The 16,895-nt window shown below is 31.8% G+C and overlaps 1 protein-coding gene across 1 annotated transcript in view; it reads right to left on the bottom strand.

The window, feature by feature from the left end:
* Window positions 1–16,895, bottom strand: part of dpr1 (defective proboscis extension response 1) — a 303,032-nt gene that overhangs the window by 132,429 nt on the left and 153,708 nt on the right. Inside the window, exon 3 of the mRNA XM_011644328.2 lies at window positions 6,141–6,351. Within this exon, the coding sequence (XP_011642630.2) occupies window positions 6,141–6,351 (211 nt within the window). The remainder of the gene's footprint in view (window positions 1–6,140; window positions 6,352–16,895) is intronic.

The raw sequence follows: 16,895 nt of genomic DNA, 5'->3' as shown, positions 1-16,895 counted from the left end.
TAAAATATTTCACTAATAAGGCATTCTATATATGGATTGTTGAAAAAAAATCAATCCTAAGAGCATAATTTTATCCTGAGTGAAATTTGCATTCCATCTTCTCGAGGAAAATTTAAATGGAATGCTTAATTGGTAGGCTATTAAAGGCTAAATATTAAAAAGCTTTGAAAAATAAAACTTCTTATACAAATAAACTAAAATATTCATGTCAAATTATTATTTCAAGAAAACGATATTTGTATTTAATATAAATCTGTCTGAATATTTACTAATTGTAAGAAGACTCTGATTACAAATTTTTTAAAGAATTAAAATCTTTCTCATTCCAATATTGAAAGAAAATGTCAGCTCGATTATAAAGATAAAATTAATAATAAAAAATTATGATAAACAAAACAATGATTTTTTTTAAATAATTTAGTAAATAAATATTAATAAAATCTTTACCACTAAGAAATAGAAACGTAATAGATGTAGGCTATTTTTTAGATCAGCTTTTACACAAAAGATTGAAACATAATAGCATAAAGTTACTATAATGAAAATTAAGAGTAAAGTAAGCAAATATGTTATAATAAATTTTTGCTTATATTCTAAAGTGTAGAAATATTTGTAATTGCTGAGTTGTTTTATTAGAGACAAAATGTATGATTATGCGAGCTTTCTTGTTTAATTATTTCAAATATAATGTCGTATGTAAGTAAAATCGTAAAAAATTTATGAAACATGTTTCCATATGTTAAACAAAAGATTTATTGGCGTCTCTTCGAGGAGAGAATTTTAAGCATTACGAAATTCTTACGAAAATTGAATTAAATTTCATTTTCCGCGAGTTTCGCGTAATTTAAAATCACTGTCCAGCTATGGCGGCAGCTATAATGCCGACTGTCCGCGGTCTTATTTATGATTGCATCGTGTCTGGCATTCTTGTCTCAGCAAAGAATGACTTATATTTCTCTTAATTAAAAATCTGATTAAAGCAAATCTTCATAATGAGACTGGTAAGATCAAAATTGGGCCTGTGTGATATTTTATGCAATACTCATATGTCTCTTTTATAATACTAATCAATCAATCGTACAAGTATAAAATTTGCTTTTATATCTAAAAAAATAACGAGAAATTATTCTTTTATTTCAAGAATTATTCTAAAATTTAATAATTTTTTAAATGTAATATTTTCAATTAGCTCTTTTAATATACTTTTAATATACTTACTTTTTATATATTCTATTCTTTTATATATTATTATATTCTATTCTAAAGTTGTTTTAAATTAGCATATTAATATTCTACGAGGCTTTATAAATTTGCAAGAAACGTGAAAAAAATTGCTTTTAAAAATATATTTCATTAAGGGAGAATTCTTCTTCTTCATTTCTTCTCCACGCTCTTCAGAAAAATGACAATGTTTGAGTTCCGTCACTTTCGAAGCGAGATATAAATATAAATGTTTAAAACATATATAAATGTCGCTGTATTATTTGTATCTTTATAAACCCTTTCCCTAATAAAGATATATCTTTGCATGCAGTTGTGTTATTTTATTCATATCTTTATGCCTTCCGATATTCGTACCGATATTCGTGGATATCGTTGCTGACCATTTCGCTGAATGAAACATCGCATCAACAATAGTTCCCGGAATCGCTAATATGCTATTCTAACATATACATAATACAATATAGGATTTCATTAAAATCACGATTGATACGTGAGAAAGTAACATACAATATATATAGTTTCATAGTTTCATATTAATTTATATTAATTAATGTATAATAGTAAATAAAAAATATTGTTTTTTAATATCCAGAATTACGAATATTAATTTCCTGCAAAGATATTAATGATGAGCTTTGCAAATAATTTTTCAACGTTTTTCAACGTTTATTTAAAATTTTATTATATAATTTGGCTAGATAATTTTAACATAATCTATTTTTGCTGAAAAGAAATATTAATCTCCATTATTATCGATGATATGATAATGAAAAATAGACATACATCGATAATTGGCTGGATACATCAATGTTTATCGTATTCCGTTATTATGGCTTTGTCGTTACGTTACCTGGTAAATCTCTCCGGCCAATTATCATTTTCACTCTCTCGTTTGATTTGCGATTACGTTGCTGATTACATCGACCGAAGCGCATTCATTAACGTGCCATCGCGGAACAACTATGTGGAATCTATTATACCATATTGTAAACTAGGATAGCTTTAAACCACAATGTCGTTTCACATTTAGTACTAAATAGTATGGGTTCATAGAGTTAATATGTTTAACATAAACACACAAATATATGTAGAATATAAATAGACGTATTAATATATGTGTGTGTGTGTGTGTGTGTGTGTGTGTGTGTGTGTGTGTGTGTGTGTGTGTGTGTGTGTGTGTGTGTGTGTGTGTGTATGTGTGTGTGTGTGTGTGTGTGTGTGTGTGTGTGTGTATGTGTGTGTGTGTGTGTGTGTGTGTGTGTGTGTGTGTGTGCGCGCGCGCGCGCGTGTGCGTGCGCGCGCGTTATTCATAATATACATAATGAAATGTTTGTATCAAATTGAGAGAATATCTGTAAAACGCGTATTTAATAATAGTTAAGTAGGATATTATTCAGCATTTACAGTTAATAAGCATGTTGATGCTGTATTTATGTTGCATTTCATTTTGCATGCATTTCAAATGCTATTCATAGCAAGTTACGTAAGTTATTAGTAATAATGAACATCGTGATTACATTTGTCAAATGTCGACGTAGCACTGTATTTTCTCGAATTTTACTGTTAAAACCACAGTGTGATTCCGGCTTTAACCAATACAATTGTGAGAGAGCTTGCGTAAGACCGACTGGTACGAATCCGAGAAATAGGTTTGGATTTATTTGACGGGGGCAGGACGAGACGTTTAACAAACGCACGGGCGGCAAAAAATGCATTAGTGGTTAATTCGGATGTATTTACGCCGTTCAGCTAGGCGAAAACACGTTGCGGCAAAAAAAAAAATGCTGAGTCAAGAATATATATGCCGGGGTGGTGAGATTGGAGTTCCACCCGTTGGCAGAATTTTATTATCCTGGCGAATTTTGGTACGTGAATTATTCTCTGTAGGACACGTTTCGACTCGAAAGGCAAAAGCGGGAATTACGAGAAGTTTTTTGCTAAATCTGTCGTATTCAGCAATTTTAAATAAAAATCGCGTTCGTGATTTGGAATGAATTATTTCCAACGTTCTTTCACAATTATAAAGATAAAACGGGAAAAATACGATTGTAATTAATATAATTAAGATTATTAATATAAATTCTATAAATTTTTCTATCTTAAATAGTTTGTTATTATACATCATATTTATAAGAAACTTTTTCATTTATTTCATAAAATAATTTTCTCTGTCAAATATGATGTTTCATTATACTTGCTTCGTTACGTTTCAAATCAATTTGCTCTACTTTTCTCGATCTATCCTACTTTTATCGATCTTCGACAGATGATCTTTATAGATCTATCAGAAAACAGCCTTTCCCCCCTCCACCAATTTTCAAACTTACTTCATATCCCAATGGGAAATTTCGATCTGCAGTTGCGATCAGCAGGGACTTTCACGTATCCAGCTTTTTGCGGAATGGATTTGTAAAATCGATCTCGCCGTCGACTTCATGTTTTACGATTTTACGAATGAGAGAACGTGCGAAAGAAAGACGATTTATTTCGCGCCAACCATCCCTCCCCGTTTCCAGACATAAACGCTCCAGACGGAGTAGATGCACCTGCATCGATGCGCTCGTAGCGCATAAAAAGGGGAGAATGAGGATAGGAGGTGGTTGAAAAGGACTCGGTTCGTCGACGTGTTTCCTCCAAGCCGCTTATCGAGCACACTGGAGTTCTTACGTTCTCCACCCTACGCGCATCGTACTCTCCATTCCTTGCTCCCTTACTTATTCTTTTCTTTAGCCTCGCGCAGAGTTCAGAATCAACGGTTGCATCCGCAATTTTACATTTAAAAATGGAAGCAAATAATTCTATGACAATTTTATTCTAACTCCATTTATCGCAAAATGACGAATCTGTATAAGGCAATGTAGAAAAAAGAAATTTCTTTTGCCAGCATCATTCATTTCGTAATCTAAAAATTATCGCTTCCCTTTACTATTTCGTGTGTCATACTATTATTCTTCCACCAAGTTTCAGTTGCTTTTTTTTTTTTACTGGTGCTTTACATCTCCAGAAAGAAACTAGAAAGTTTTTCTTCGAGCGCGAATATTTTAAGACGACAATCTAAGGATCTATCTAGGATTTGAAAAATTTTGTAATCAAAACATTCTAAGCGTCGCACGAAAATTTTATAATCTAACAATAATCAAATAACAATATCAAATAATTTCACAACTTAAGAAATTACATTTTAATAATTTAGATAATTTAGATAACTATTTAAGAATCACAGAATCCAAAAGAATCAAGAAATTTAAAAAGTACAAAATTAGATTTATATAACTTTGTTAAATTTCTTGAATAAATATATTGCAAGCAAAATATTTTTGAAAATCTTACAAGAACATCTTGATATATTTTACGTTGGATTCGTATATAATTTTGTACTTTTGCGAATGTTTATTTATTTACAAGATACCGAAATGATAAAAGCGTCCATATTGCAATAAATTTTACAATTAGTGCAATTAATTTCGTATAAAGTCGCGCCTATTTTCGGTAGAACTGGCGGATGTTTATTGTGACTGAAAGTTTAAAGGGAGTGGACCGTGAACTACAGCGGCGAGAAGGTTTCAGTATGCCAATATGAAATCCTTCCGGATTGCATGTACAAAGTTACGTTGTTTATAGTGTATCTTAGCTCCAACTTTCGATGGCAAAATAACTCGCTCTCCCTTGCCTCCGCTGTCCATCCCCCGCTGTTTTTTTGGTCGGCGACGCTCGCAAACGGAAGAAACGGAAGTCGTGCGTTATCGTTGTCGTTTTCCCTAATGTTCTCAGAAAGTGCTGAAAGATTCACGAACGTAAAAAAACGATCGCCGAGACTTCGCCTAACTAAATCTTACGGTGTGCTTGCCTTCAACTTTAAAGAAGAATAGAATGCTCGCACTGTATCTTGTTGCAGCCAAGAAAATAGCATTTTTATTCGTTGTTTATTAAGGTGAATCGCATAAATATCACGGATATTTCCTTCATACATATTGAATAATATTGATGTAAATAAATTAATAAATTCACATTTATTTTTGCATTTCACGTAATGCTGTGAAGAATCGCATATTTTTCCGCGAGAAAACATCTGCTTTGTAACTGTGTAACAGAATTTTCACACAAGAAGATGCAAAATGATACTTGATGACACACTCGGGTCTGCATGAATATGTAATTGGACGTGTCATCGCCAGCTGTATTGTGTGCAATCGGCATTCGTGATGGAATTGAGATCAATTTTCACACGCAGTACAGCCGTAGAGGAATTTCTGCATCGCCATTGAGTAATTTATTATTTATCACCATTAACGTATTAATGATCATGTCGAAATAATGCTTAATGCTATAAATATATCAAACGATACAAACTGGCAAAATAATATTCTCTAAGTAAATAAAGCCAGACGTTACATATCAATCAATAAAAAATAACTTAAGCTATTCAAACAAATACTGATACAATATTTATAATATCATTAATAAAACGATACGCATAAATATTGATCAATATTAATAGATTTTACGATTTCTCTTCTTTAAATATACCTATAAATAAAATCACAAATCGAATTGATCGAAAATTAATCTACACGAAAATTCCATATGAGCAACTCCACTTTTTCCTCATTAGATGTCAATGTCGACGGCGAGTTGCAGCTCGCTAATCTCCAAACGACATGGCTTTCACGAACGCGACCGAGAGGATAATCCCGCGAAGGAGCACTTAAAAGCGTTTAAACTTTAACCCGTTCGAATCCGCCAGCCGATTCGTGTCGCGAACAATCTTTTTCCCGAGACAGCAGCCTATCGAGAAGCGCGGCCGTAACGGTTCAAAGTCTTTCCATCGAGAGAAGACTTTGAAACTTGGGAATCAACCCAAGGCCGCGATTTACGTAACCGGGCCAAGCGTGTGAATAATTTAGTTCGGCACTCACCAACCACGTTGAGAGTATAGTTGAGCGACATCTTCGGCTCGGTGCTGACCTGGCACTCGTACACGCCGGAATCGCGCTGCTGCGGCGACTTGATTTGCAGCGTCCAATTCTCCGACTTGTCCGGATGAATCACCTGAAACCTCAGATCCGACGTGTACATGAGGATATCTGCGCTCAAAATATGCATATCCCGCTTGCGCATCCAGGATACCTGGAACAAAAACAATCCATACATAATCGCACGCTTCATACAAGTTTGATGCAAATGATAATTGGTTCAACCGAATTGCTTCTTCAATCTCTGATATACTTTTTGCAGATTTAAAAATTGGCTGTTGGCTACTAAATATCTTCAATATTTCAACTATAGAATTTGAAAATTATTGATACTATATTTATAGATTGTATATATATATATATATATATATATATATATGTTTGATATATTTAACCCTTGTTAGGAAAATTACATTTATGCTTGCAATTTTTAATTTGGTATCTGTTTTTAATAATATTATTTACGCATTGAAAAATAAAAAATATGACAAAGTTTCAATAAAAATAACTATTATTTTAGAATAATCATTCTATTTCTTAAATTCGAGATTAAATGACCTATATAGTGAAATGATCGGTAGTCGTAACTGGTTAATTTACATAAACCTTAAATCATGAAGATATTCAAATTCAGGAACACGTTATAAATGTTTAGCACCGGAAGTTCTCAAGCATCAACGCCTGCGCTGCTACAATACTGGTCCGGGGAGCCTGCAACGTCTTGGTCGTGTTAGAACAAAGACCACGGAAAGCACCCGCAACGCCGTAAATCCCCGGTCGGTCGACGTGCGTGTCGCAAACGATCTCTATAGTCTCTCATTGTTTTGCGCGCGAACATGTCTGCCGACTATTTAATGCGCCGTCAGAGTTCCGGGGCGTAATTTCCAAGCGCGCGTTGAAAACGGCAGCCAAACGCAATTATCAGATCTCTTCCCCTTCCAAAGACTTTTCTGTGCACTGTAATTTGAATTTCCTCACCACGAGAGCTGAACTGGATTCGTATAAATTAGATCCCATACAAATAAATGTATCTTAAATATAGACTCGCAATCTTTTTTTAAAAAAAAAAGAGTACAACGTATTTAAGTATTCACCTTAAGTTATTTTCCTTTCCGTATGTTTAATCATCAATTTGTCTAATAAAATAATGCAGAAAAAATGTTTATAGCGTTGTATTTTAGATATTTTCTTACATCATATAAAAATTAATTAGCAATCATGCTTTTATAGCTAAAATACAAATAATTTTATTTAAAAAAAAATTCTTCTAATTTCCTAATCCTTCTTAAAAAATGATGATTCGCTAGATGATTCGCGCTGCTTTTAATGCTTTACAGAAGTCAAAGAGACAAGTGAGCTGGATAATGTTCAGGATATCGATTAAATATCAATGAAAGGTAGAAAGCTCGATTTAGGCGGCTTAGCCACGCATATCACGGCCGGCGTAGGATGCACTCGCATGATTGGATGATACCTTTGCGAGCAAACGCCATGGACTAATTCGCGCAACGTGCTACTGAATCGGAGGTCAGCCACCAGCAATAGCGATCTAACCCCGCGGGGTAGTGCTGCATCAAGCGGATTGATTGTCTCCTATCTCGCGACGATCATCATCGGTCAACCATGAATTTCATTTTGCAAATTGAGTTCCCTAGCCAAGGTAGCCACTGGAAGAGAGCTAGATGTTCGGTGCTAAAAGCATTAATGTATAACAGTCGTCGGCGCTGTAAAAACAATTGATTTTTGATGAACCGTTGATAGAGATTGATTATCCCGTTATGTATCGGTCGATATTGCATTGACGTTCCCAATAATGTCCAAGTATGGACCGAAAGGACTTCTACCTTTGAACCGTGAACTCTATGTATGTCAAGATATATGTTATCAAAGTATTTTACCTTCTGATAAACTATATATATATATATATATATATATATATATATATATATAGAGTTTATACAAAGTTATAATTTATATTTAATAAATTAATATTAATTAATATTTTTCACTCTTTAATTTAATGATCATTAAAGCCTCTTAAAGGTAAATAATTCTGTTCAAAAACTTTTTAATAACATATAAACGCGAAATGAAATCACATGTTCAATTATACATATTATACTTTTGCGTTTCATAATATATATGAATATAATAATATGAATTAATGACTCCTAATTATCATGATAATTATGAAAGTCAAAATACATTTATAAAGATTTGTATTGTGATGCTACATCTGATAGGAATGAGATATTTATTATGATCTAATTTAGATGATATTTGCATTACGGCAAATCATCATTACATAACAATGTCATCCGTTAGTTGTCATACGATATCGACTAATACGTTTCCTATAGGATGGTTATTGGTAATACCTGTTAGGCATTAGTACAGTACAATCCACATCGCATTTACGCCAAGAGCGCATATTTCGCGTACTCTGATGCAAACATATGCAAGCATATAAATTTATTTGGTTACTGAATTTCCGCGCGAATATGCATGTTGTATAACTTAATACTTGAAAATTTCACATATTACAATATTTATAAAATTAATATTATTTTATTCTAATTTTTATATATTCTTTTCTCTCCCTGTTTATTCTGTGGTCTTTTCATGAATTTAGATTTTATTGAAATACATTTCAAATATCTTCTCGAACAATTCTTTTCTTCATTATATTAATATGATAAATTGTTGGCGCTGCATTGTTTGCGTGTCAATGTAAAATGTAACTTTCTATTAGAAAGATATTCTTTATCGTAAAAATCAAATATATTTTATATTTGCAATATTTCTGCTTTTGTCCAAAAAATGTTACAAAGGTACAATACAAGTATACATATATATTTTATTATGATAACATATTTTTCGGGTAAAAGCAAGAACGTTACAATCGTGTTGCATATAAAAGTATCTTTTTGAATATAACTTTTACATAAATGACTTGACATGCAAAAAGAAACAGCTGTTATAGATCTCTTGTGCAGAAATAATCGAATATCACAGTATTGAACTCTACACAGACTTAAATTTCGTAATTCGATGATTCGAAAGTTAAACAGCATTGGTTATCACAGGACGCGGTACATTATTCTTTTTATACGATCCGGAATAAGTTACGCAAGATAATCGCGCGATATTTTAATCGATTATGAGGACGGAAGGATACGAGATATAGATGCCATCACACATCGTTAACCATCGTAAAATCGGCAAATTCGCGGCACAACGGCTCGGCATATATGGTTTACCACGATGGTGGTATCTGCATGTGCTTCATTATTTATGAGGTTGCTGAAACGGCCTGATCGGCGCTCATTGGGAATTGACGGATATCGATTTCGCTTGTCGCAAGTCCACGGCGACGGTTAAGCGTCGATCCATATGATAGATGTTCACTTCTCTAGCGATGTGACGAGATGAAAAACGAGGCGCAGAAATCCCAAAGACAAAGCTCGCGAACTTTTGATATAAAGTCACAGTGATCTTTGACGTAGCGTACATTTGAATAGATATTCAATGGTTACTGACATATTTTATAATATGTTAGATGGCTAGTGAATTTTGATATGCAGTTTAACCGTGACGTGAAAAACGAGAAAAAAGTTCAGTTATTAATTGATTCTACGTTCAATTAACATTAACAATCTCAGCTTTTTTAAGGCAGTTCAGTTAATTGCATCACGTGATTGTTTGAACTTTAAATATTTTCGAGTACTTTGTATTTTGAATTAGGGTGTCGGCAACCTGTTCTTTATACAGTTATCTAATGTTGTGCTTCGAAATGGCTTTCACCCTCTGAGTATTGAATCCATTGCCAGGCAACTCCAGCGAATTACTTAGACAGTTGTCGGAATAGCGGACGATATTTGAACATAGTAGCTTTCCGCAAATACCTAGCGCGTGAACAATGGTCACGATGCTCTGCCGAAAGGAGTTTGTTCGCCGGAAACTAATGCTCTAATCTCAAATTTCGTACGTGTTCGATCTGCATCGGTGCACATTAACTTTAGCACAAAATGCGCGTGAAAAACTTATACAATTTGCTATAATAATTTGTTACAATAATTCATATTATTTTATTTTCATCGTTACAAAAAAATCGATTTACCGATTTAAGCTTTCTGATTTACTGATTCACAAATTGTAAAAGCATATAATGTACAATTCAAAAATCTTTTAGTACAAATCCTTTAATATAAATAAAAATTTAAAAAACACTAGAAAGAATATAAATATGATAATTCCATTATTCCAGATTCTTTTTTTCTTTATTTTCTTTATTATCTCGATCCAAAAATATCTTGTTATATTATAGTATTATAAATATATTACTTATTTCAATATCATTTAGATAATAAGATTAAATTCGCAGAGAGATGGAATCATAAAAAAAATATTAAAATTAAAATTAATATTAAAATTAAATATATATATAATATCATATTAAAATTAAAAATACATTCTCGTATTTAAATATACTTTAATAAGTCACTCTGAATAATAAAAGTTCTTTTGCTTTTTTGATAGCCTTTTTCGGTCTGTAAAAATTTATATTGCTATTATTGAGCACACGAGTACGCCTATCTCGCAAAGGCCTTTTTCTGGCCATCCGGCGGTCACATTTTCGTAGGTAATCTCTTTCGTTCGCAGATGGAATCCGCTCGATAGAAAAATGTCGAGAGCGTTCAGCCTTTTGAGATAAGTGCTTGCATTGTGCATAACTGTCAATTACTATGCATTACAAAGCGATAGCAGTTAATGTTTTGTCAATTTTCTGTTTGCAACGATATTGAAGATTGATTTCAATATTTAAGTCGAAAAATTTAAAAATTGAAATTTAGTAAAAAATAAACATTATAAATAAATAATAATAAAACAAGATATGCAATTTTAACGTTAATAGGATAAATATACGTAAGAAATATTTTTTATCATTAAGAAATATTTTTGATTATGATGTTTAACTAGCTTTGAATTAAATTCCCAAGAAATGTTTTTATTAAAATTGATCGTTTTAAGCTATAACTTTTTTTAAGCTATTTTTTTAAGCTAACTTGTAATTGTTGATATGAATATTGGATTTGTATCTATTAATATCATTACGTATATGTATATACGGTGGAAGGTCTATCGGTGATGTGACGACAACGGACTAATTACACTTCAGATATTTCGCAATTGTGCTAAACAATACACGTGGCGTACGATTAATAATGACGCCTGAATTAAAATAGAAAATGCCGTGCGTGACGGGCGGCGTGCTGTTGATGAATTTTAATTACGGCCGACGCACACGTTCTCGCATCACAGGAATAGAATTTATAACGTTCCGTTGTAGCGCGCGGACGATTTAATTTAACAGACTAACAATTTAACGCCCGGCATTTTTCCCCGCCACACACGCGCGTTTATTAATCCATCCGGTTGCTCATAACGAAATAATTCTATTTCTCGCGCGATCGCTTTCACGATATTTCGCGCGTTAATTGTGGTCGAGTTATCATCGATAGCGGCTCTATTATGCACATGCGTGGTTTTATGTGCGTGTAACCTCTCGTGATACCTCTAAGTCCATTTTCATACTTCATACTTAGTACCAAAAGTACCAATATGGCACTGAATCATATTACATTAATCGCATTTAGCGTTGCAATCTAAGAACCTTATGCACTTAGCGTTAAATGAAGTGTATGAACATATGAGAGAATTCTCATTTCATAAAGTTCTATATACACTTACACCAATTACCTCGAGGGATCGATGAAAACTCGTAACATAAATTTGCAATAAAAATTCGTTTTTTAGAGATATTACGTTGCAGAGATTATGCATTAACGCATTTGTATTTAAAAAAAAAATGTATTTAAAGTTCCTTTCACTGAAAAATCAGAAATAAAAAATTAGCCACTGGGTTTTCTATTGCTCGTTGATTTTTTTTTTTTTTAAATAAAAACGGGATGAAACGCGTTGCGCCCAAAAAATCGCGTATCAATATCTGTTTACGTTTTACGGGTTTATATCTGGAACGATATGATTTATGATTCATAAACGTGGTTCTACGCACATCAATGTCACAAATACATAAGACTAACGACGTAATAGTATTAAATACGCATATGGAAAATACTCAGACAGTCACACATTTTTTTTAATATATCAAATGTTAAAGATATAAATAGAAAAACTAATAATAAAAGTTAATAATAAAATAGATAATATAAATTAACAACAGAAATAACTTTTAGGTTCAATAAGTAAGACATAAATAATTTTTAAGATTCAATTTTATTAATTCTATTTTTAATTTTAATAAAATTATTTTTAGATTCAAATATACTTCGCATTAAATTTTATATTTTATGCTAATTTAAATATATTCTGTCTATTATTTTTTCGCGAGAATGTAGAATAATGTTATATTAAAAATATAAAAGAAAAGTGATGGCTTTTTTATTAGAAAATAGAAAATAGAAGATAGAAAATATTCAATTAGAAAATATTCAAAATTGTTAAATTAATTAACTGTTTTTAACATTTAGCAAATTATTGCAATGTCAAAAAAATCGTAATAAAAAAATATTATAATGTAAGATTACAGAAATAAACAAAATTTAATACTCATGTAAGAATATTTACAGATGGTTTTAAATGAAAATGGCTGATTTCACTTTCTTCCAAACCAAATAATTGAAGTAACCTAGTATCATCATGTAACATGCTTATTTATTCATAATCAGTGATGTGATCAGCATTAACATTAAAATGTATTCAATAAAATATTTGATATTTATTTTACAATGCATCAAATATTTTGAAAGATGATGAATTTTGAATGATGATGAATGAACTGATACAATAATAATGTTTCCTTTTATAGTATACAGTACGCAAAGCTGTGCTAATAGGAAATAATAATTCCACATTATTGTTTCAGTATGATATTAATGAATGCTAATTATTTCCTTAAAAATCAATCCTTTTTTAATTGTATGTTAACATGTAGCTAGATATCTCGTTAAATGTTAAATAATTTTATTATCCAAATAATTACTACAAATAATTTTAATTGTTGCAGATAATCATTATGTTTCTGTGACTATTGAATACAGCATTTCTCGTAAAATAATTAAATTCAATGTACTAGATAGAAGTGATTTTGACAAAATGTAGAATTGACGAGTGCACGTAATAATGTACAGCAATCACAGGTTATACAATATTAAAATAACAGTAATTGTACTGTTAATGAAATTGATTTTTTACAAAGAAATTAATGCATATTCTACAATACAATTGCTTCAAATGAAAAGATAAAAATTTATATAAAGTAGAGATAGGATGAGATGTACTACGATCGTACCATTAATGTCAGACTTTCATCAATTTTTTATCATGCAATCATAGAGGTAAGTTTAAAGCCATGAACACATGGCAATATATCCGCTATTCCGATTTAATCGATACCGACATTTATTGCGAATTTGACTGTGTGAATCTGACCACAAATGACAGATCATCCAATCAATCGCACTGTCACGGAGAAAAAAACGCATCAGGAAAATCGACTTTATACTCTATGTAGTGGATTAATCGCGCTGCTAAGGATTACCATGAATTGTATGATGTGCTAATCAAATATCGTTGTTATTTATAAGTCAATTCTTATTTTCGTTTTAGATGTATGAGATAAATAATATTTTCTATGATTAAACATTAATTATTTTAACATAAAATTTAAAACTAAATTATTATTCACGCCATTTCATTTCAGCCATACTTGCAATAAATTAATCTTTCTCTAAATACAAATTATATAACTACGTTGCAGAAATTAACTTTCATTTTTTAAACGGAATTAAAATTAAAATTACATTTCGTTTAAATAAAATTTCATGGTGGAGTGATAATTAGTTATAAAATGAATATATGTCCCTGAAAAGAAACAGATAGTTCTTACCAGTCGTAACATTTTCTTAAGGTAAAGCGCGAAAAATAATTTGCAACTTGCGGCGATACGTGACCGCGCGGGGCCAATTTGCGGTAACGGCGCCGTGCACTTCGCGGCAGACGTGCCTGGGACGTCGCGCGAGTTTCGGAATCCATTCCTCCTCCCAGAGAAGCACGAAACGCGATAAACAAACGGAAATTACACTGCGGGACCCCGATAGAAAAATAGAGGCGCGTACCTGCCTTGCGGCAATTCTCAAAGCGTGGCAAAGCGGAGGCCGCAAAGTTTGCTCGAAAACTTTCGTTCCTTATCACGGCGAGAAAGAAAGAGAGGCAGACAGATGCAGAGAGAAGAATCTATGCGTGTCATTTCGGGTATGCGATGCTTCCGAATTGGGACGCCGCAATGTCCCGACCGCGGGGAAACGAACTCGCTTTATGTACCGCTGAAATTTACATCGATGCAGCTGCGTCGCGCGCAATTTGCAAATGCACCAAGAGTACCTCCAATGCGAATCTTTCCTTAGTTGAGACACGAGTTTTGCGCTGCCGGAGACCGTATAGATAAGAAATGCGATTCATCAACCATATTGCAAATGCTTCTGTGAGCGTACGGGAAAAGAGTAAGATTCTTGCTTCGTTAGTTAAGCATTTAGGAAATTGTAAATATACATATTCTTAAAAGAAATTACTTCATGGACTAGTTTTTCTTTAATAATAAAGAATGTCTTTTATTTATTTAGCACATTTTTGCAAATTATATCTAGGAATGTTAAATCTGCACTGACATTACGTCAGACGCGTAGATTATGCAAGATTTCAAATTTTTATTATCACGAGAAAAATCTTCATGTTACAATATTTTATTAAGAACTAAAGGTAGCGGTGGTTATTTTCCATCTTTTATACGTTTTTCGTTACTCTGTTTAGTATCATGTATAGTCAAATCCTTCCGTGACTCTATGTATTGCTTGCTGTAGTAAGTTGTTTGAAACTCGGCTGACAGATCTTTTCGGATCACGTACGTGTTTGCTTCCATACATCACTAGAGAAGCGAGGCGAGCAGATATGTAAGAGAATACGGATAAGAGAATGAAGAAATTTTACGTTCACGGATGATTTTCCGCCGCGACATGTTCTGTGGAGCTACCGTCGTAGCGACGTTCCGTCGTATCGACAAAACGTATAAAAGTGCGGCCACGACCAGAGAAATTTCTTGGAGTATCTACTTCCTCGAATATAGTCGCCGGAGATCAAACTCGACACCGATCTCAGTACGCTAGCAGTTCTGACTTTTCCGAAAATTGAAAAAAAAATTCAGCGAAATGTCGGTTTCAGATGGCAAAAACTATTTTGTTTTTTTTTTCCCAGGAAGGTAGATATATTTTCATTAAATTTCAAAAAGCAAATCTTCCTTATTCATGCTACTTTGAAAACTGTTGAAAACTGTTCTATTGTATTATGCTGAATTTGAAGGAAATACGAAACAAAAATATCTGTTCTTGTATTACTTTCTGAAAGTAAAATGTATCTACTCTAATTTTAATGAGCTATATGAAAAATATATGAAAAATAAAACCAATAAGTATGAAATTGAAGATACAGAGACAATATGTAGAAAAAAGTTTATTCTATACAATTTTTTGGTTTTTTTAGTTTTATAGATATTTAATAATATTAATTATAGAATTTTATTCTCCAATACATAAATGTTTATACAAAGTCCTGAAAACAAATAATTTTTTTTGTAAATAAACTGTAACAGTACCCAAAAACATAAAATCATCTTTTTAATCTTGACATGTTGTATTATTTCGACATATTTCGCATGAAAATTTTTTCGATTGTCAGCCAATCAGTAATGACCCTATCAAATATTATCTGTGTTACATGTCATTCAAATCGTTAAAAAAATTATTGCATCCATGTCATACAGCGATATGTAATGTGAGAAATGATATTTGTGTGAATGTATTTTATCTCAGACAAATTATGATATATTCGCAACAGTAAAAATTAATAGTTGATTAATTTCTGATAAAAAAGTTTAATTTCAATTTTTATAGATTAAATAGTAAATTTTAAAATCTGATATTTAACATGTACATTTAAGAAAACTTATCATCTATTCATAAAATTTTATAAAATTTGTTAAAATTAAATGTGGAAATATATTTTTATTATAAACTGTTTTTTTTATTGCTAAACATACATGGTATTTTCAAAAATAAAATGCAGCCAAAAATAAAACTGTTCAAACAATTTCGCAAACATATTTCATGTATTAAAATCAATTATATTAAAAACGTTTTCTTTTATATTAAAAATAAAATAAGATTATTATTAAATTAGCATTGCATATATACTTTTAAACGTACATATAGTTTTCTAATATTTTATTCAACTACGCGACATGCAGAGAAATTTTCTCGGGAAATTCATACTATCACGAAAAGTCAGCAAGAACTGTCATGCATATATAAAAATACTACTTTAGGTTTTTGCACAACATCAATTTGACCAAAATAAAAAGAAATTCAAAAGTTATTTTTAGTTACTTTTTACAAAGTAACCAAAGTATTAGAAAATCTCCTACAATCCTATTACGCATTTACGCATACAATGCGTATATTTTTATAAAAATCTTCTCAACTTGTCCTACGACTACTAAAATATAACGCTCGCATTTTCAGAAATTTCAGAATAGATTTTTGAGAAAAGGAGATAAAGATATTTATC

This window comes from Pogonomyrmex barbatus, unplaced genomic scaffold (genome assembly GCF_055798465.1).
Source record: "Pogonomyrmex barbatus isolate J1 unplaced genomic scaffold, ASM5579846v1 scaffold3, whole genome shotgun sequence".
NCBI lineage: Eukaryota > Metazoa > Arthropoda > Insecta > Hymenoptera > Formicidae > Pogonomyrmex > Pogonomyrmex barbatus.
This window is presented reverse-complemented; position numbering and strand designations above follow the sequence as displayed.